This window comes from Ilyonectria robusta (assembly GCF_021365365.1).
Source record: "Ilyonectria robusta strain PMI_751 chromosome Unknown BGZ61scaffold_10, whole genome shotgun sequence".
NCBI lineage: Eukaryota > Fungi > Ascomycota > Sordariomycetes > Hypocreales > Nectriaceae > Ilyonectria > Ilyonectria robusta.
The window spans coordinates 950,735-970,116 of NW_025764444.1; the positions used below are offsets into that span (position 1 = coordinate 950,735).

A 19,382-nucleotide genomic window follows, 5' to 3' on the forward strand; every position below is an offset into this window, starting at 1 on the left:
CCGTGGCAGTGATTAAGTCCAGGTAATAAGCCTACCAGCTGTCTGTCACCCGCAAACGAGGCAACTGTCAAGGCCAAAGTTTGGGTAGGTACCTGAGGTAGGTAAGAAGAGCAAGGAGCAAGTAGCAAAGCAGGAGTGTTCGCCCAACTGCACCCACAACATACATCACCAGATGCAGCAGCCCCTCCCTTCCTCTCTCACAAAGACGGGGAAACAACACATCCATATAAACACGGCAACTCCACAAACCCACAAACCGCTACCGCCCGCTGTTGCACGAAACCCGCTTCTCCCTTAGACGAGAGTGCCTGTGGCCCCTTTACACGGCGCATCATCGCCGACACGACACGACACGACGCTGTGCTGTGCTGTGCATACGTGCGCATCTGCTCTTGTGTGTCCCCCAACAGTCGGGATCGGCGTAACATGGCTCCCGCAATTGCGCAAACAGAGCCCGCGGTCCCGGTAGCAAACTGCGAGACACATGCACAAGGTAGATTTCGGTGTTCGGCCTGGGACCGCGTGTGCCAGACATGCATGACCTGGCGAGCACCAGGAGTGGTGATGGCGACACAGACGCGGGAGGGTCATGGGCGTATAAGGTGAGCTGGAGGGTGTCTACGGAACACATGGAGGCGAGCTCAGGGGAGCACACACGGAACGAGGACGGGATCGGGATGACCTTAATTACGGGCATCAACAACCACACGCCGGGAGCATCGTGTTTCCATGAACCCGTGCGGGCCGTTGACCGGATGGTTCTCTCACGATTGCGTTCCTCCACACCACTAACGCGGTACAACAAGATCTCGTCCTTGTCTACAACCATACCTCACATGAGTCACTGTGCTCGTATCCTCTAGGCGAATATGTCATCGTCTCAATTCATCCACGTCTAGCACATGTCGGATGGTCTATTCCATACTCGACCCGGTATCAATATCAAAGAAATAGCTCCTTTTTCTCTCCACTTGTAAAGGCATATCGTTGATGCTCTCTACAGCTCATCGTGGGGAGGCTGCTTCTCGCCGCCATCCTCCGTCTTCTCCTCCACCGTCTCCTCCACCTTCTCCTCCGCCTTCTCGTCCGACTTCTTCTGGTTCTCCTGCAGCCTCTTGATAATCTCCTCGAGCTCCTGCTCCGTGGGGCCCTCGCCGTCCTTGCCTCCGAACTGCTTCATAAAGTCCTCGGCGTTGAATTCGACCTTCTCATCCGCGCCGGGCACCTTGCTCTTCTTCTTGTTCTTCTTCTCCTTCGCGGCAGCAGCCTTCTTGGCCTTCTTAGCCTCAGCCTCCACCTTTTTAGCGGCCTTCATCGCCACCTGGATGCCTGCCTGTTCCAGCTTCACTGTCTTGGCCTCAATATCCTTGATCAGGAGGACGGGGTCATCGGTAACCTTCAGGGCAGCCTGCTTGGGCTCCAATCTCTTCAGCCACCTCGTAGTAGACTCGTAGAGCTCCGTAACCTCCGTCAGATCCTCAAGAGTGTACAGAGGGGGAATGGGTCCCTTCTCCCTGATAACATCCTCCATCTTGCGGGCCGTCGCCGCTGCGTCCTCATCCTCGAGCCCGTCAAAATCACCAGCTGGTGTCTCGGCTGATGCTTCGGTGGTGCTAGAAGAGGCAGACTCCGATGAAGCGGGAGATTCCGAGGCGGACTTGTGCCATGCCTCATGCTCTTCAATCTGGGACTTGATCTTGACAATGAACTCATCCGTCTTGGAAAGAACAGTCTTCAAGTTGGACAAGAGGTCAGGTCGTTTCTCAGTCTCTACAATCCTCTTCTGAACGGGGTTGGCAATGTCCTGAAGCACCTTGAGCTTGGCTTTGAGCTGGTCCTTGGTAGCATCGGCTCCGTCTTCGTAGAGCCACTCGCTGATTTCGCTGGACAAGGTGGCGAGCTTGGTTCGCTCCTTCTCGGTTGACGCCGCAATGAAGGACTCGTCTTCAAGAAGGTCTCTGACCTTGTATGTGTAGCCCTCAAGTTTGTTCAGGGCCTCCTCCCTCTGGAGGCGCGCCTTGTCTGAGGCGGCAAAAGCCTTGAGGCGATCCTTGGCCTTGACGAGCTCAGCCTTGGTCAGATCAGGAGTGCCGAGGTTCTCGAGCGTCACCTCAACGGGGATAGAGACCACCTCCTTCTTCTTGGCATCGGCCTTTGCGTCCTCGGCGCCCTCGGAAGCCGCAGGCGCGGCCTCAGAGGCAGTAGAAGACTCAGCGGATTCGTCAGAAGCAGAAGAGCTCTTGGCGGCATCATCCTTCATAACCTCCTCAGAGCCTTCGGTCTCGCCATCACCAAGAGGCTTCTGGTCTTCCTTATCCTTCTTTCCGAAGCCAAAGAGGTTCTTGACGCCATCAACAAAACCCTTCTCAGTAGGCTCGGCCATGCACTCGACAATGGCCTTGGCAACCCGGAACTCGCCGTTCTCAGGGCTGAGCTCCATTGCGATCTTAAACTTGATGTCTGATTCCACACATGTAGGGTACTTCTCCTTGATGGAGGCCACGGTCGCAGTTAGGTTCTTGGTAGCAAGGGCCTTGACGTTCTTCTCTTCAGAACCAACCTGCTGGTAGATGCTGGCAGCAAAGTCCTCCTTGTCGTCAAAGGCGATGACCCTGGAGCCACCCTGGGGCGAGATGGCACTCCACAAGCGCTGGCGATCAACGCTGCCGTCAGTCTCAACTCGCTTCAGGCCGGTAGAGTAGGAAGAGCCCTCGGAAATTCGGATCTCCTTGACTCGGAAGCTGGGGCTGAGCTCGGCAGCGCGGAAGCCTGCACCGAAAACGGCGGCTTCGTCAGAGTTGACGTTGGATCGGATCTTATCAGCGGAGCCAACAATCGTATCGAGAGCCTTCTGCACAAACGGAGTTCGCGTGGCACCACCGTGAAGGATAACAGAGTCGAGATCACCAATGTCGAGACCAGACATTTTGAGGGCGTCGTTGACAACGGCGGCGATCCTCTCGGCGTGCACCGCAGCCATCTCCTCGAAGGTAGCACGGCTGATCTTGTACTTGAAGTCGACATCCTCGTACAGACCCTCGAAGCTGGCTCCGGTGTTCTGGTTGGCGCTCAGGACGTGGCGAACCTTCTCGACTTGGTTGGACAGCTTGGCGATGGCACGGCCATGGGCCTTGACACCCTCGGCGGTAGCAGAAATCTTCTGGGCGCCCTTGGACTCGAGGAACTGCGCGACCATGTCGTCGAGAATGAGGTGGTTCAAGGCGTCTCCGCCAAGAGTGCGGTCCCAGCCAGCACCCAAGACCTGGACCTCCTGGACGGTCTTGTTGAACTTGCCAATGTCCTTGACGGTCTGGCTCTGGAACTTCATGACGGTAGCCTTGGTAGAGCCAGCACCCATGTCAAAGACCATGTGGTACTCGGGCTTGGCTCCCTCGCTGATGCTGGGGAACTGTCGGCTAGTGGCGTAGTTCAGGCCGACGGCAAGACCGTCGCTGATAAGGCTAAGGACCTTGAGGCCGGCAAGATCGGCGGCGGTCTGGATGGCACGCTTTTCATCAATGGTATAGAAGGGAGGGATGGTGACCACAATGGATCGGACAGAGGAGCTGTCGCCGGCCGCAGCCTCGGCAGCCTTCTGGATGCTCTGAAGCTCCATGGCGAGAAGCTCCTCAACCATCCATGCCTCCTCCTCAGCAGTGAACGCCTTGCTCTTGAATGCAGCGGTGTTGCGGGTCTCGTGGGCCTGCAATTGCAGGGCGGGGTTTCGGGAGGCGTACTCTTGCACCACGGCGTCGTCGACGGAGAGGCCGAGGATGGTCTTCAGGTTGGGATAGACGTCGCCGGGGAATCGAGCCCGGAGAGCCATGGCATCGGCACCATAGGCTCGCTCAGGGAACTCGCCAGCCTGGGGGCCATTGCGAGAGGGCTTGAAGACGACAGCGGAGGTCTCTTTTCGGCGCGAATCCTTGGTCAGGACGATGTCGAGAGGGATTCCAGGCTTGACGAGGGCGGCCTTGATGTACTCAGTACCCAGGTCGACGCCCAATACGGCAGCAACTGCGAAAACATTGGTCGAAAAGAAGAAGACGGCTCCGAGGAGCGTCATCAATGGCGACACTCGAAAGTTGGCCATGGTGGATGGTGGATGGTGAATGGTGGGGGTGCGCTCGCTTCAGCGCACACCGGCTCGGAATGGTACTGTTTTGGGGAGGAACACACCGCCGCCTCGAGTAGTGACGGCCGGAACTGAACAAAGACGAAAGCCGTCTGCGGAATATAGAAACAAAGAATCGAGGAGAAACGTCCCAAGGTCTGGGGGAGTGACGCCAGAAAAGGACGGGAACTAGAAAAAAGAGAGGTTGAGGTGGCCTCAATTTCTCCAATGGGCATGTGTCCGCTGCAAGAAGCCACGAAGCTGTTAAGCTTGTCGGTGACTCCAGCCACTCAGCAAAGAGGACAACTGGTACAAAGCGGCATTGACGCTGTGACGTTCCTTCTCCTGCAAGGCTGAGGGGCACGATAAGCACCGCCGAGCTTTCTCATTGGTGCGATAACAAATATGGCGGGGCGTCTGGTTTCGGCCTTGCCTTGGCATTAGCTCTACCCCTGCACCGTTGGCCAATTAGTTGGTGTCTGGAGGATTCAAATAGTCGATAATGTTCATGATATCTGGTCATGGAAACGACCTGGCCGTCCGAAAAAAGATTGGCCGTATGCATGTTTCTAGTCGATGACCAGTCAGTGGCCTAAGTTGCTGTTGATACCCGAAATAATCCCATGTTGTCCGTTTCGAACAATGATTCAAGCCCATTCAAGCCCGGGTTTCTGCTGCTTCATTGATTACTAGCACTCCGGCCAATACGGAGAGCAGTATCTTTCAAGCCATTTCTTGGCTGTCAAACAAAGGGAATATAAAGTAATTCACAGGAGCTCAATGACATTTAAACTTTCGCATCACCGAATCACAATTGATGTTTTTGCTTAATCACGACGAGATGCCCAACCAGTCTGCTTATGTAGAAGAGGTCAACTACGGCTATGTAGTGAAATGCAACACGAAACAAACCAAACATCAGCCATGGCCAAAGTTATGGATTTCAATGACGGACTCGAGCTCTCCATTCTCGACCAAATATGCAGTCGCTCTTACACCCGGTTGCTGTACTGCTTCTCCCTTCCCGTGGCCATCAATGAGGATGAGACCCAATCTCTTGTCGAAAGGTTTCGTCACGCAACTAACCAAATCATCGGCAAATGGCCGTTCCTGGGCAGCAAGATCCGGCTTCGCGATCCCAAGGAGCCTGCCGGCGAGGTCGAGTTGTTCTGGACGCGGGATAGGAATCCCCTGCCAATCGACAAGCACCGTTGGTTCTCCACTGACGGTGTTCTGAGGTTCAAGGGAGTAGAAGAATGGGGCGCAAAGGGAGCTCCAAACTACTCTGACCTCGTGTCTAGGGGCGTTCCTCCAAGCATGCTCGGGGATCACGAGTTCTGCCATGTTCCCCATGAACCTAGTCTCGAAGCTCGGAAGGGCTGGCCCGTTTATCAAATCACTGTCAACTTTACCAGGGGAGGACTGATGCTCTGCATTTGTTTTGCGAACAGCGTCATCGATAGCTACGCTCATGGCATCATCTTTGAAGAGTTCGCTAAACAGGTTAGAGACTGGCGGGAGCCCGTTAACGGTATGGACAAATCAGGTAACAAAGCACACCAAACGAACTCGAGACAGTCGCTAACACAATCTAGTTGGCCAAACTCAATATCGTAGCAAACAGATTGATATGACCGCCCTTGCCGGGGTGAACATCGACTGGACGAGGGAATCCTGTCCAGAACTTTTGCCACCAACGCCTCCATCGTTGAAGGGGCCGGTCGGGCCTGCTGGAATCACAGCATCGTCGAAATACGGGCTGTCGAAATACGGGCTGTCGAAATCCAAGTCGTCGAAATCCAAGTCGTTGGAATCCAAGTCGTCGAAATCGAAGTCGTCGGAATCCAAGCCGTCGAAATCCAAGCCGTCGAAATCCAAGTCGTCGGAATCCAAGCCGTCGAAATCCAAGCCGCCCTCAGTCACGGGAAGAGTCTTCTCATTTCCGATGGAAGTCTTAGAGCGCCAGCAACAGCTGCTGCATACGCATTTTTGTACTGATACAGCAGGGCGACCCAAAGTGACATACCAATTGGGAGAAATTTTGGTGGCGTGGGTATGGGGATCGATGGTTCGTGCTCGTATCCGAGAAGATACCGAGGACACAAAAGGACGCCACCTTCCCTTCTCCAAGCATGTCCCAACCCTACTTACCTTCTCCATGAATGTCAGAAGCCAACTTGGGATCCCGGATGGAGAAAAGTATCTTCGAAACGCCATACTCTACAACTGTGTCGAGCTGAAGTCATCAGATATGATTAGGAAAGAGGGTATGGAGCCTGGCAAGATTCTCCATCGCGTAACCCGTACTTTCCACAACCGGGCCCAATCCTTCGATGCTAAAGCTGTACGCATCCGTCTGGAGTACATGTCGAGGATTTGGGAGCATCCGGGTAGTGTAGAGTATCAAGCTGACAGCGCAGATGAGAACGACGTCATTGTCGATTGGTTGCTCGCACCCGGTCGCCAGACATATTTTGGGTCGGCCCTCATTTCTGGGCAAACCATAGAGCTGGGGCAGCCAGAGTTTGTGCGCGAACTGCCTGGTTCTCATGCTCCTGGACGGTGTGCGGTCCTGCCACGAAATTTGGGTCACAAAGTGCCGTTCGAGGTATATATTCAGCTGGACGAGGATGCAATGGAGCGGCTGACGGAACGTCTAAAAAGGGGTGGGGTCCGTTGCATTCAGTGATTGAAGGTAGACATGATTCCGGGTACATGTTGGAAGTGTTCGAAGTTGTAACTGAGTAGTACACATCATAGCAGTGCCAGTAAAATGACGAAGCCCAACTTCGATATTTTAACGTCCACGAAAGTGTTTTTGGTTCTCATAGATGTGCCTAAGCAAGTCATCAGCATGCCAGACAGACCTGGGCATACATCTTGGGGAGTTTCATACCAGCAATCCTCTCGGCGGTCCTGTCAGTCGTGTCCATGATCCATCCGGCCGAACCCACATCCCCTTCCCATCTCTCATTCGTCTCTTAGTCGCCAGTATCCACCTCAAGGTCAAGCTGCACACCGTTGCTGACGCCATAGTCCTCCAGAGTAAGCTGGTCCTTGAACGGGCGCTCGCCCTGCCGCTTTAGTAGAATCTCGTGCGGCTCACGACCGATGCGTGCAGCCACCAGGATCTTGAACTCCTTGATACGATCCGATGCGTAGCAGGGAATCGAAGCCTTGGTGCCCAGTCGGTCGTTGATGTTGACGATGATCATCTCCTCACCGCCGCCAACGGGGGCAGTTGGTGCAGCGGCGGGCTTGGATTCTTTCTTGGGCTTGCTGGACTCAGCGTCGTCGCGGTCTCGGTCGCGGCGACGGGGAGACTGTGAACGGCGGCGGTAGGGTCGGTCATCACGACGGCGGTCATCATTGCCACGGCGGTCATCATTGCCCCGGCGACCGTCATTGCCACGGCGCTCATCCTTCCACTTGAAGCCGCCTCGGCCTCGAGTCCTCCTGGGACGATCCTGGTCCCTGTCTCTGGGTCTGTCGAAGTCGCGGTCGCGGTCGCGGCGCCTGTCCGAATCCCGGTCTCGGTTGTTATCGCGGCCGAAATCTCTGTCTTTGTTGTCTTGGCCGTAACCACCACGACCACCTCGATCAGACCTGTCTCGTCGGTAAGAATCACGATCGCGGTCGCGGTCGCGGTCGCGGCTGGGGGCCTTGTCGTCCCGTCGATCGCCCTCGTTCTGGCCGCGCGGGCCCGACGGGGGATCGTCACGGTCTGCCATTTCGGCGCGCAGAATGATTTCCTGCGAAAGACGGTGATGGTGCCAGAGGATGAATTTGAGAAAGGCTTGGGGCGAAGGTGACGAAAGACAAGGCTGCAGGCAAAGGTACTTAGTTCGGGCCCTTGATGGTGACCAATAAGAGGTGCTTCCCAGCTCCCCACAATTTGGAGATCCCTGCAGCCTGGTTGCACCAGTAGCTCTGAAAGCTCCCGATAGACTCGCGTGTCACAGTTGCCGACGAATTAAAGATACTCAAAACCTAAAGAAGTCATCAACATATGCTCAATTGCTTTCGTTCTGACAATGAATTCTGACGTTTCAAGTGGAATGTCATGTTTGACACCTGATCACGTGAGTCAGACACAGGTTGAATACCTCATGAGACCAAGTTTTGGCATCACCATGAGGACAGAATTGATCTGCCTCTGGTGGGTATTATTTCACATTTCTTTTCTGTATACCTGATGCCTCATTTCATGCCCCTCACATAGGACCGCCATTGTTACAAAGGTATTAAGAACTCCCACCGACCCCTTCGCCGGACATGAATCCGATCCCAAAATTCAGCAAGCCCAAATGCAAAGCCCCAGGTCAACCCTCCCTCAGTTTTTGCTGAGCGGATCTGTGGCCTGTAAACGCCGCCATTTCATGGTATACATTCGTCACCGGGAGATGCGAGGAGAATCGTAGGCTGCGAGTCTACCCACGGGATGCCGACAAGAGCCTTACGACTCCTCGTTGCGGCGAGCGCGAGGAGGACCGCCGGCACCGCGGTCACCACGGTCACCACGGTTGCCACGACCTCGGCCACCACGACCCTCACCGCGGAAACCGCCGCGGCCTCGCCATTCACCTCGGCCTCGTCCACGGTGACTGCCACCCTCACGCTCGTTGCGGGGCTTGTTTCGCTGGACCTGGTGGAAACCATCATTGGCATCAGCAGGAGCAGCAGCAGGCTGAAGCAACTTGTTAGCACCTGATGATCGGAATGAGACGAATGTGGTTGACTTACCTCGGGAACCTGCTCGGGGTGGTCATCAGCCCACGACTGAGTGTTGGTAGCGGGAGCAGCAGTCTCGGCCTCAGCCTTGACATCGACCCACTCCTGGGACATGGACAGCTCGGTGGGGTTGTTGCCAGTATCCCAGTGGCTCTCGGCGACAGCGTTGGCGGCGTCGTCAGCGACGTTGGCGTTGGCGAGACCGTTGGAGGCGACCTCGGTAGTGGGGGGGTTCGTAAGGGCAGCGTCTCCAGCCTCGATCTCGGTAGCCGCAGCGTTCGCAATCGTCGGGTCGGAGACGGTCTCAGTCTGGCCTTCTTCGGGGTAGAAAGGAGTCTTGTAGTCCTGGGCGAGGGACTTGACCTTGGAGTCTGAAAACTATTAGCAATGCTCTCAAGCTGGTGGGTGTTGGGTAAGCGCACAGGTTGTCTCCAACTGCTCTCCGGGAACGCTGACGATCTGGTCGTCGGACCCATCAACCAACTTTAGCATGGACTGAACCGCATTGTCATCTCCAGAGTAGATGGCGAGTAGAACACCCTCAATAGCCTGGCTCTCGTCAGACTCGGGGTCCTTGGCCTCCTCGCGACGGTAGGCAGCAAGGCGCAAGAATTGCGACAGAACCAGAAGGTTGTCCTTCAAGGCCTTTTGGGAGGCAGCATCAGCCTCGCTGGCAGCATCAGCCTTGACCTTCTCCAGGCTCTTCTCCCACTCGGCCTTCTCGACAGCGGCACGTGCACGGTACTGTTCGTCCACCTGTTTGTACTGCACGAGCTGTTCCTCGTACTGGGCGAGCTGCGCCTGCAGGGCAGGCTTCTTGAGAATCTGGGCCTTCTGGTCGGTGTTGATAATCTTGGCAGCGACGAGCTCCTCGAGAGACTTGCCAGCGTGCTGGCTCAGGAGGGAATCGGTCTTGGAGGCGTTTGTCTGGTGGCGGTATTAGTGCGACGGTTAGGCATTGGGCAGCAGGGCGACCGGGGACTTACAATCTTCTTGTTGACATTGCGAATGTTCCTTTCCAGCACCGTCAGCACGTATGACTTGCAAGAGAATATGATTACAGCGCTGGGAGGCCTACTTTTGGAGCTCTTTGATGTAGGGGCTCTCGGAATCGTCAGCAGCCTTGTCGGCAGAGGCTGAGGTGAAGCTGGGTGCGGGGGACTCGGTTCGTTCGATGGCCAAGGGGGTCTTCTTCTTCGAAGACTTGGAAGCGGGCTGGACAGCAGGCGCAGCCATTTTGTGTGTTGGTTGGAAGTAGAACCGGGAGGGACGATCGAATCAGAGCCTGTGTGCTCGTTGCGCGAGGACTGAAGCACCCGGGGTCGAGACGGGTGGTGCAGTGGCGAATGTGGGATGTGGGTGGGACGGAGAGTTCCACAGATCGGGGATTGGAATGGAAGCGGTTGAAGTGTGTGAGGAGGCAAAAGGTGGAAGATGGTGGGAAGAGTTTAAGTACGGAGGCGAAAGAGGAGAGGAGAAGTGAGAGGAGCAAGAGGGCCAGGTGTTGGAGGAGGCAATGGTGGTACAAAACGCCGCCTGGTTCAATGGGGTTTTTAGAGGCCCCTGGGTGCTAACCCCAAGGCCCAGAGCTCCAAAACCCGCCTAGCAACCCCTGCACAGGCCACTCATTGACACCCGTCTGCGTTTCTAGAACCAGCAAGAAGAATAGGGAACACGGACACGCGCCAGCTGTAATGGGCTGTTTGCCGCCGTTTGAATTGGGGTTTAGGTCGCTCTATTGCTTCTCACTCTATTGTCAATCGCCAACTGAGGCACCCTGATGGATTCTCGTTTATTTAGTGCCAGCTGTAGGTCCGGCTAACAATGATATTTGAGCAAAGTGTTGTCTCGCTATGCCCGCTTGTCTTTGGCAAGGCTCCAGTACGCAGGGCTTTTCCTGCAAGGAGAGTACACGGTGCTAATTACTCCACACTGTCCTGTTGTGTTGCTCCCCCACCAACCTGCCCGCAGCTGCAAGTGCGCAAACAAGATGGTCTCGTGCGCTGCGCTGCTAGCCTCATGCTCCCTTGAAGCTCCCCGTTTTCAGCTCCTTTCTTGGCCCGGCATCGCCGCGCGCCTCATAGCTACCTATCGACAATTGCTTCTACCCCCGGTTACCCCTTCGCTAAGCCTCATCTGACGCACGGCTGCCGGTGCGTAACGGCCCTGCATACAACCCTGAGTCTATCCCGCGATGCGGCTGCAGCTGCACCCGGATGGTCAGATCGTCCCGGCGCGAGGGGCGTGTGTTATGATTCGGTCGCGCAATTTCGTCCGTTCGACTTTTTCCTCGTTGATCGAGTTTGTTCATCCCTTGAACTTGGCCAAGGCATCCTGTAGAAGAACCGAGTTAGATCCGGCCACGGAGACACGAAACTGCCATCGAGACATACCCTGGTCACCTTCTTAACACTTCGCGCCGACAACCCTCGCTCGCCAGACTTCTTGGATTGAATCGCAGCTTCTTTTACTAGCCTTGTCAACGTGTTAGCTCGCGTTCGCTCGCAATTGAGTCGTGGGGATGTCGTACGATTCCATGAACAGGACGTAGTCGAGGAAGATCTGCAACGTCAACATTAGCATCGCGCGATCTCGCGACGAGCGCAGCTGCCGGATGGCCTACCGTTACGTCGGCATTCTTCTTGAGGTTGTGATTGGAATGCGCCTTGATAATCTTCTTCACCGTGGCCTTCGGGTAGGCCTTTTTGCCGAGCGCCATGGTGATACTCCTGTCGAATTTGGATGGATGATGTTGTTTCTGGCCCCGCGACGGATGTTGACAAGGCAGGCTCGTAGCCTGATCGCTCGCTGACCTCACGACAGCTGTTGTGTGGGGGCCAATCGGCAGGGGCCGATGGTTGCAGTACGTACCGTCGAGCCTCGCGCAGCAAAAGGAGGGGTGTACAGTATTTTTCAACGCGCACTGTAGTTTACACACGGTATCCCACCTTCGCATGGGGAAGCTCTGAAGCTGCGAAAGAGGCATACTCGAGGAATACCGACACCACGGCCAAAGCCAGCTCCAGCCGCCCACCATGACCTCAATAATGCAACGCCGCATGGTGAGTTGTTGCCCAGTTGGCCCTGGTTCGGGCTCTGACTCCATCTGACACCGGCTTTAGCTTTCCAAGGCCGACGAAGAGGCTGCCGACGAGGTCGAGGTCCGACGCGAGGACCAGGACAAGATCAACCGATTCAGTCGCCTGCACCAGCGCGAGCTTGTCTTAGAGGAGGAGTTGAACGGAAAGAGTGTACGACTCCATGTATCACCTATCTGAGACATGCGCTGACTAGGTACTGCAGAAGGAGAAGGAGGAGCTCGACGACTTGTCTACCGAACTCGAACTCGCCGACGAGGACGAAAAAGTCCAGTACGAACCCTCCCCGCCCACGATATTGACACACCGAGAAGAACGCACGTTGGCTAACGGATATACTTTTCTTCTCATTCTAGGTACAAGATCGGCGACGCCTACTTCCACATCCCGCTGGAGCAGGCGCAGGAGATGCTCGAGGAGGCCACCGAAAAGCTTGAGGCGGAGTCGACGGAGTTGGAGGAAAAGTTGGGGACGATCCGCGAAGAAATGACCCAACTCAAGGTCGAGCTGTATGCCAGATTCGGAAAGCAAATCAACCTAGAGACCTGAGCTTCGAGGCACACTCCCCCCGGCTGAAGACTTTTCCACTTGCTGTCAGAAAACGCACGAATGAAAGTTTGGGCATCAGAACTCGTGACGCCTTTTTTTTTTCGACTTGGTGCCTCAAATACCGACATATGCAAGCACCATCACCCCTCGTGTCGAGATGCATAAACACCACCTCGACTACCACCACCACGATGTGCCTCGGGCCTCACGCCCTGTGAGGAGACCAGGGTTCATCCGCGGCCGGCCCTCGCCCGGCGAAAGGCGGTGCATCTAATACTCGATCGGTCAACCGATAACGCAGCTCGCGATTCGTCATCTTTGCCCAGTTCGCACAATACCCGACACTAGCAGCCAAGCCTCCAGCTTCCAGCCTCCGACCCAGATCCGATGTACCGGCCGGGGGCCGCAACCGGGTAACGTCGCCCCCTCGCTCTCTCTCGGCCCTCCCACCGTCAAGCCTATCGGCCTGACCCATTTGCCCCGGCTCCGGACGTTGGGGCGGCCAATCGCTGTTCTAGGCCGCCCTATCTGAGCGGGGTTTCGACGCCCAGTTGTTAATCCCGTCCCCATCAACGAGGATATGCAATGGCTCTCTGCTCAGTGTGGGTAAAGATCCACCCGTCCATGGAGGCGGGCCCCCCCAGAAGTGGCATGGGAAAAGAGAAAACCTTTGGCCCTGTTCCTGTGACCCAAAATTGACCCAAGTCGTCGCTCTCTTTTTCAATTGTCATCTTCGTTTTCTCTTCCTTTCCTGTGCCTAGTCCCATCTGTGAATGATTCATATGATTCCTTTCGTGTTGTCAACCGTTCTCAACGCCCACAATCAAAATGCCTAGTAGTGAATCCAGTGACACGATGCGGGATACTTCCCCATATCGTAAGTCCAAATCCTACACTGACACCGCCTCTTGCCTGTTGGGCCCGAATGATTGTTGGTGATGCTCACTTATTCCCAAGGTGGACGACGAAGGAGTAGTTCCATCTCCGACAGAATCACTCGTCTAGACGAACTCGACGCCGAGTCTCGCTATGAGGAGGAGACGGCAGATCGGGGTATTGGTGCGCTTCACCACATCCGCTCGCGGACCAGGAGCCGTACGAACGAGGTCCTCATCAATTGGGAACCCAACGACCCCGAAAACCCATACAATTGGTCAAATGTACGGATGTCTATCACGTTGTCATGCGAAGGCTCACTAACACACCCACGACAGACCAAGAAGATTGTGGTTCTCTGCTACACCTCCCTCCTCGTCGTCAACTCCACCATGGGCTCTGCCCTACCAAGCATGGCCATCCCCGAAATCGTCAAGGACTTTGGCGTCACCTCTGAAGAGCAGAGGGTGCTACCGATTTCCGTCTATCTCATCGGATACGTCTTCGGGCCCATCATCTGGGGTCCCCTGAGCGAGCACTTCGGTCGCCGCAACTTAAGCTTCATCACCTTTTGCTTCTTCACCATCTTCACCATGGCGTGTGCCCTCGCCTCTACCTGGCCGTCATTACTTATCTTCCGCTTCTTCACTGGCGTGTTTGCTAGCTCTCCGATTGCCATTGTTGCGGGCATCCTGGCCGATGTGTACGGGGAGCCAACGTCCAGGGGCAGAGCGTATGCCATCTTCATGGTGGTGAGTCCAGCCGTCCAGATGTGGCTTCCCTGACCTCAACATGCTGACTCTTTGCTTATAGGCGACTACTTTCGGTCCCATTCTCTCTCCAATCGTCTCCGGCTTCACTTCCCAAACCATCGGCTGGCGCTGGACCTTCTGGATCGCTTTAATCCTCGCTGGCTCGACCCTCGCCCTAACCCCCTTCCTCCCAGAGACGTACGGCCCCATCCTGCTCGCCAACCGCGCCAAGAAGATGCGCAAGGCCGATCCAACATCGCGAGCAATTGCTCCGCGTGATCTAGAGGAGACCGACCTTAACCAACTCTTCACCGTGGTCCTCACTAGGCCGCTGCGCATGCTATTCTTTGAGCCCATAGTCACCACCACCTGCGCATATCTCTCGCTCATCTACAGCATTTTCTACATGTCCTTTCAGGCCTTCCCAATTGTCTTCCAAGACGTCTATGGTCTTTCCCCAGGTGTCACTGGCTTGGCCTACCTCCCGATCGCCGGCGGTGCATGCTTGAATCTGCCTGTTTTCTACATCTGGGACACCATTATTTCCCGTGCCCAAGCCCGTGATGCCGCCTGGGTCAAGCGCGAGGAATATCGTCGCCTCCCACTGGCGTGTCTCGGCGGCCCGCTCTTCGTCATCTCCCTGTTCTGGCTCGGCTGGTCCGCCAAGTCATCCGTCTCCTTCGTCGCCCCCATGCTCGCCGGCATCCCCTTCGGCATGGGCTTCCTCCTCATCTTCATGGCCCTGCTCAACTACCTCACAGATGCCTACGAGATCTTCGCTGCCTCCGCCAACGCAGCGGCCTCGTGCTGCCGCTCCCTCTTCGCCGTCGTGCTCCCCCTCGCCACTACTCACATGTTCCACCGTCTCGGCGTTGCCGGTGCTTGCTCCCTGCTCGGTGGTCTTAGTGCCCTCATGTGCTTCATCCCCTTCATCTTTATCTGGAAAGGGCCTAGCATTCGCAGCCGTTCCCCATTCTGCATCGCCTTGCGTGACCGCAAAGAGGAGATGCTGCGGAAGGCTGAAGAGGACAAGGCTAGGCGGGAGCGCGCCGAGTTGAGAGAAAAGGAGGAAACTGTCTGAGCCAGTGCTCCCATCACAGTCTTCGAGATTCGATCATAGTCCTCCTCTCAAACTCTTGTTGCATGGACTAACCACAGAGCTTAGCATACGCATGGTTGAGTTGCCATCCTTGTTTTTAGTCGCGTGAACGTTGCTTAATATCATTTTAATGAGCATGTGGGTATGGCTGGATAAAAAATGGGCAGTTTCGATAAATCCTCTCGAGACGGATGCACGAGTTTGAGATGAGAGATTGTATTAGGTCAACGATATGAACAATGCGTGAGCCTATCTATATAGTACTTGGATAATTCATACGTAATTAGGTAGTTAGTTTACGCAGGTGAATGTCTTGCCATCGCTACAAAATATAATTTCTTTTGCTTCTCGTACACCATGGCTCAGATTAGGAACTCTGAATTCTCGTTTCCCTTCTTCGGGGCCACTTTGGATTTCTCTCGAATCTCGGGGTCCTCCTCCTCGTAGAACTCTCTTTGGTGCCAGTTGATCCGCAATGGCTATGGCATCTCACCAATTGAGTTGTGCTTGATGCCGATGGCCAACGTGGATTTTGTTAAGAATCCACCGCCATCATTCATACCATCGTTTTGTCGGAGTGTATCCAAAGCCTGCCTGAAGCTGGCCAGTCTGCTTGAATCAGGGACTCCAGTCTCAGATTGACCAGCCCACGTACAGGACCGCAGGCGACTCTTCGTATCGACCTCAGCTGTTGGTGACCTCCCGATAGCTGGCTGGTCGCTCTTGGTGGATTCGGCATCTGAGTTGTTATGATCTTGCTGAGTTCCAACCCCGAAGGAAACACGGCTCTGGGGTGTGATGAAAATGTCCGTCATGGCAACGCTTTCTTGGAGCAGACTGTGGAATCCGCTCGCTGGTGTCCCTGGCGACTTCGGAATATTGGCTGAAGTGAGGGTATTATCGTGGTCGAGGCAGTTGGATGTTGCTGCTTCATACATGAGGGCTGATATCCTGCTTCCCAGGCTCCTCACAGATCTTGGCCTTGCCAGGGATTCCTCAGTAGCCAGGTATTGTGGTCTACCCTTCATGTTTTTGATTTCCTTCTCTAGAGCTTGAAGTTCCTTGTACCCTGACCCTGTGGGCAGAATCTCCAGTTCCGGATACTCCAATTGTTTCGCCCCTTGGGAGCTGGCCCGAGTCTTCCAAGAGCGCTTTCCTGCGTCTCCTGGCACATTCTTCGTGGGAAGAAACCAAGTAAGCTTCGACTTGACAGCTTTACTCATTCTCATAGAGAAAGACCTTGTTAGTGCTTCATCACATGGTACCTCCTCCGTGAGGCCCTTGTTAGTGGCCCACAGAACTCGACCATCTGGGGCAATCTCCTTTATCGCAAAATCTTTGGGCTTGACATTGTCCTTTATAGTCGCATGCTTGACTCTTTCTTCTCTTGTGTGAGATGGGAACCTGGCCCAGGAATTAGGTGGCTTCGCCAACTTTCTTGAACACTTTCTCCCAATACTATCGGGATGACCTAGAGCCCCAGGCCTCATTTCAGTTGTCCAACGTTGAATAAGCCATTTTGAATGTTCATTGGCAGGTAGCTCATCGGCCTTCGGGGTCAGGTGAGAGGGCTCTCTGTTGGTGTTCTTGGTCGACAAGGAACTGTTCCCAGTACTCTCTCCCCTCCACAACCCAACTTTCAAAGTTGGCGGGCGGTTTTCCGAGGATGCCCTTTCATCTTGAGGGGGTGGGCTGATATGGGAATTCGAACTATGTCTCTCCTCGGCCTCGAGTCTGATCGCTCGTTGCCATAAATCCGTGGTACTTTCCTCCCGCGCTGAGCCTGGTATCTGATACACCTGGGGCGATAAAGGATGCATGTTTGATCGAATACTCAGGTTGGATGGTCGCTTGTGTTTACTGCTCATCTCTCTGTTGTGGGCTGCTTCTGTCTCACGGAGCGCTGGATAGGAATTGGCAGTCTGAGACGATTCAAATGAATTCTCTTGCTCTATACCACTCTGACTTCTTGCTCCTGATTTGAATCGCCTTGGAACGGTAAGATGGATTTTGTCGATAAAAGACGCCCGCCCAGTTCGGCCGAGACCAGGTTCCGCAAATTCTTCACGGAAGCGACTGGCGATAGGAAATGCAAGCTTCTTGCGTGCCAAGACTTCGGCAAACCGTTTCTGAATTGTCCGAAGTTCCGTCTCTCGCTGGAAGAAGCTGGTGGTTTCCGAATGTGATAAAGAACATGTGTCGTATACGATATGAGACGGATTTTGGATCGCTTGAGGATTGGCGTAAGGCCCAAACTCAGTCAACCGGTCGTCCTTGGGGGCATTCAGGACCTGCTCCGTCGAGCCAACAAAGTCGCAGGACAATGGCGAGCTTCCATGCCCTACATCAAGGTCAGTTACTATTGATTTTAATATAACTTGTAACACTCACACTCAAAAGGCGACAGCTGAAAGCTCTGAAGATCTTGTCCGTTAAGACCGTAGAAATTTGGGTCAGAGCGTGCGGGACTCGGCTGGAAACTTGGCAGTTTTGAGGTGTAGTTCGAGGACGTATTGTCGGCCATCGAGTTCAGTATGAGGGCCAGTGCGCAGCTGTCCAGAATGCCCTCGGTATGAGATGGATTCACCCTATCACTATGACAGGAGCCACCCTGTGAATCTTTCTCGGATTGGTCAGTCTGATGTGCTGACGTACAGCTTTGTTCTGGCTTGTTGGGTTCATCCGTGACACTTGGTGCCTGGCTGAGGGATGGTTCTGTTCGAGACCGAATGGTACTGTGAATGCTTGACGCAAGTGCTTCTGCGACCCTATCAACTCCCCTGAGCTGTTCGTGACTCGAATCCTGAGTGCCGGGATTTCCGATCTCTGTATCTTCAAAGGGGGCTACCGAGTTATCCCTTGATCGCAGACCTTGAGCGATAAGCCATACTCCAAGGGCAGATTGCCCGTCCAAAGAAGAGGAAACTCGACGGCTACAAAAGCTGTTATCTGGTCCCAAGATCCGATCAAGACGAGAAGTGCTGTTCGAAAGTTGGAAAGACTTTTGCGATGTGGACTGCGGGAAGCTCACGTGCCTCGAGGCTGGACCTGGCTCCTTGGAGACAATTGAAGGTCGCAAGCAACGAACTGTGCCAGTAGTCTCATTCATTGATTCCGGGTAGCTCTCGTAGCTTTGCAATGATTCCGGGCGGTCATCCTGTTGCGTCGTAGTGTGTCGAGATGCCTCGTAAGGTGCAGTAGTTGCTAATAGGAGTCCCGGCTCTAGGGAAACCGGACTATCGAGGGCAGGTAGTGTGTTGACGGCGAATTCAATGTTGTCTCTTGGCCCAGCAGTAGGCATCGCGGCATTAGTGACAGAGGAAATGCATTGTATGCTGGGTGTTGATTTGTTGCTAGACTTGTTGTCACATTGTTCGGTTTGGAGCTCATCTTGGATCCTCTTGTGCATGAGTCGTTTCAGTTCGGCTCGACGGGCGACTTCCTCATCGCTGTTGCCAATGGAGGCGAGCGACTGACGTTTGATGCTAGTACCTTGACGAATGTGCTGAACGACTTTGGCTCTGACAGCATCAAAGGTTCCACTGGCTTTCTTCCTTGCTCTTGGTAGGTCGTCCTCGCTTTCAGAACCGTCGGCCCCCAGCTGGGGCATGGATATGCCATGGCGGTTAGCGATCGAGAGCTGAGACGACTCCCATTCCGCTTGGGAGGAAAGCCCTAGAATGGATGGTTGACCTTCAGTCAGTTGACGCCGTGTTTCAGTAGTGGGAACTGCAATTGTGGTGGATTGGGTGCACGGCAGCTGGAGAGTGCATGATGGCGATCCTTGAGTCACAGCCCGAGACCTGCAGCAACAGAGGAGAGGCATGGGAGTCTATGGAGAGACACGGGCGGGATTTATGATGACCAGAAGATCGTCCAAGAAAGAGACTTCTCCAAGTGGTAATGGAGGACCAAAGAACCGAGGCCAAAAAGCGGTATAGCAATCGAGGCGATCGACACGCCGAAAGACGAGGGAGTGATTGAGGCGAGTGTACAAAACGTTCTTCATAGTGCCAGTACGAAAGGAGAGGGTGTGGTGGTCGAAGCGGGAAGTCATGGTTCTGTTGGTGGAGTTGAGGTTGGTATCTCCTTCCATCTTTACGGTATCTCAAGTGCCCGAGGGAAGGCACGGAACGCGACAATGGGCAACACATCATGGAGCA

General features: G+C 54.7%; 8 protein-coding genes across 8 annotated transcripts; 3 read left to right on the forward strand and 5 right to left on the reverse strand.

Moving 5' to 3' along the window:
* Positions 1 to 997: 997 nt before the first annotated feature.
* On the reverse strand, positions 998 to 4,093 carry BGZ61DRAFT_352452 (Hsp70 protein-domain-containing protein; the record flags this gene model as incomplete). The annotated part of the gene is made up of 2 exons (XM_046240435.1): positions 998 to 1,036; positions 1,067 to 4,093. The coding sequence occupies 2 exons, from the start codon at positions 4,091 to 4,093 to the stop codon at positions 998 to 1,000; spliced, it is 3,066 nt and encodes a 1,021-aa protein (XP_046104325.1).
* An 822-nt stretch (positions 4,094 to 4,915) lies between these two features.
* BGZ61DRAFT_588595 (uncharacterized protein) lies at positions 4,916 to 6,803 on the forward strand (the record flags this gene model as incomplete). Its single annotated transcript, XM_046256534.1, has 2 exons — positions 4,916 to 5,660; positions 5,710 to 6,803. Exons 1-2 carry the CDS (start codon positions 5,009 to 5,011, stop codon positions 6,801 to 6,803), a joined length of 1,746 nt encoding a protein of 581 aa, XP_046104326.1. The 5' UTR covers positions 4,916 to 5,008.
* A 146-nt stretch (positions 6,804 to 6,949) lies between these two features.
* On the reverse strand, positions 6,950 to 8,264 carry BGZ61DRAFT_34393 (ubiquitin-related domain-containing protein). The gene is made up of 2 exons (XM_046239649.1): positions 8,161 to 8,264; positions 6,950 to 8,104 (listed from the first exon to the last, which is right to left on the reverse strand). The coding sequence occupies exon 2, from the start codon at positions 7,843 to 7,845 to the stop codon at positions 7,096 to 7,098; it is 750 nt and encodes a 249-aa protein (XP_046104327.1). The 5' UTR covers positions 7,846 to 8,104; positions 8,161 to 8,264; the 3' UTR covers positions 6,950 to 7,095.
* Positions 8,126 to 10,428, reverse strand: BGZ61DRAFT_452349 (uncharacterized protein). Its single transcript, XM_046245941.1, has 5 exons — positions 9,924 to 10,428; positions 9,832 to 9,859; positions 9,268 to 9,772; positions 8,858 to 9,216; positions 8,126 to 8,801 (listed from the first exon to the last, which is right to left on the reverse strand). Exons 1-5 carry the CDS (start codon positions 10,079 to 10,081, stop codon positions 8,571 to 8,573), a joined length of 1,281 nt encoding a protein of 426 aa, XP_046104328.1. The 5' UTR covers positions 10,082 to 10,428; the 3' UTR covers positions 8,126 to 8,570.
* Positions 10,429 to 11,152: 724 nt separating this feature from the next.
* Positions 11,153 to 11,564, reverse strand: BGZ61DRAFT_532738 (uncharacterized protein; the record flags this gene model as incomplete). The annotated part of the gene is made up of 4 exons (XM_046253907.1): positions 11,153 to 11,179; positions 11,239 to 11,320; positions 11,376 to 11,407; positions 11,469 to 11,564. The coding sequence occupies 4 exons, from the start codon at positions 11,562 to 11,564 to the stop codon at positions 11,153 to 11,155; spliced, it is 237 nt and encodes a 78-aa protein (XP_046104329.1).
* Positions 11,565 to 11,880: 316 nt separating this feature from the next.
* On the forward strand, positions 11,881 to 12,492 carry BGZ61DRAFT_532739 (Prefoldin subunit-domain-containing protein; the record flags this gene model as incomplete). Its single annotated transcript, XM_046253908.1, has 4 exons — positions 11,881 to 11,907; positions 11,968 to 12,096; positions 12,149 to 12,216; positions 12,300 to 12,492. The coding sequence occupies 4 exons, from the start codon at positions 11,881 to 11,883 to the stop codon at positions 12,490 to 12,492; spliced, it is 417 nt and encodes a 138-aa protein (XP_046104330.1).
* Positions 12,493 to 13,320: 828 nt separating this feature from the next.
* On the forward strand, positions 13,321 to 15,201 carry BGZ61DRAFT_494131 (major facilitator superfamily domain-containing protein; the record flags this gene model as incomplete). Its single annotated transcript, XM_046250741.1, has 4 exons — positions 13,321 to 13,369; positions 13,450 to 13,652; positions 13,707 to 14,120; positions 14,182 to 15,201. 4 exons carry the CDS (start codon positions 13,321 to 13,323, stop codon positions 15,199 to 15,201), a joined length of 1,686 nt encoding a protein of 561 aa, XP_046104331.1.
* A 497-nt stretch (positions 15,202 to 15,698) lies between these two features.
* On the reverse strand, positions 15,699 to 19,045 carry BGZ61DRAFT_545498 (uncharacterized protein; the record flags this gene model as incomplete). The annotated part of the gene is made up of 3 exons (XM_046255300.1): positions 15,699 to 17,560; positions 17,605 to 17,838; positions 17,875 to 19,045. The coding sequence occupies 3 exons, from the start codon at positions 19,043 to 19,045 to the stop codon at positions 15,699 to 15,701; spliced, it is 3,267 nt and encodes a 1,088-aa protein (XP_046104332.1).
* Positions 19,046 to 19,382: the final 337 nt, after the last annotated feature.

Coding starts and splice junctions, on each gene's coding strand:
- BGZ61DRAFT_34393 (XM_046239649.1), bottom strand. CDS start 7,845: ATGGCAGACCGTGACGATCCCCCGTCGGGCCCGCGCGGCCAGAACGAG.
- BGZ61DRAFT_452349 (XM_046245941.1), bottom strand. CDS start 10,081: ATGGCTGCGCCTGCTGTCCAGCCCGCTTCCAAGTCTTCGAAGAAGAAG. Junction 9,860..9,923: donor TACATCAAAGAGCTCCAAAA/GTAGGCCTCCCA, acceptor GGTGCTGGAAAG/GAACATTCGCAATGTCAACA. Junction 9,217..9,267: donor AGAGCAGTTGGAGACAACCT/GTGCGCTTACCC, acceptor AATAGTTTTCAG/ACTCCAAGGTCAAGTCCCTC.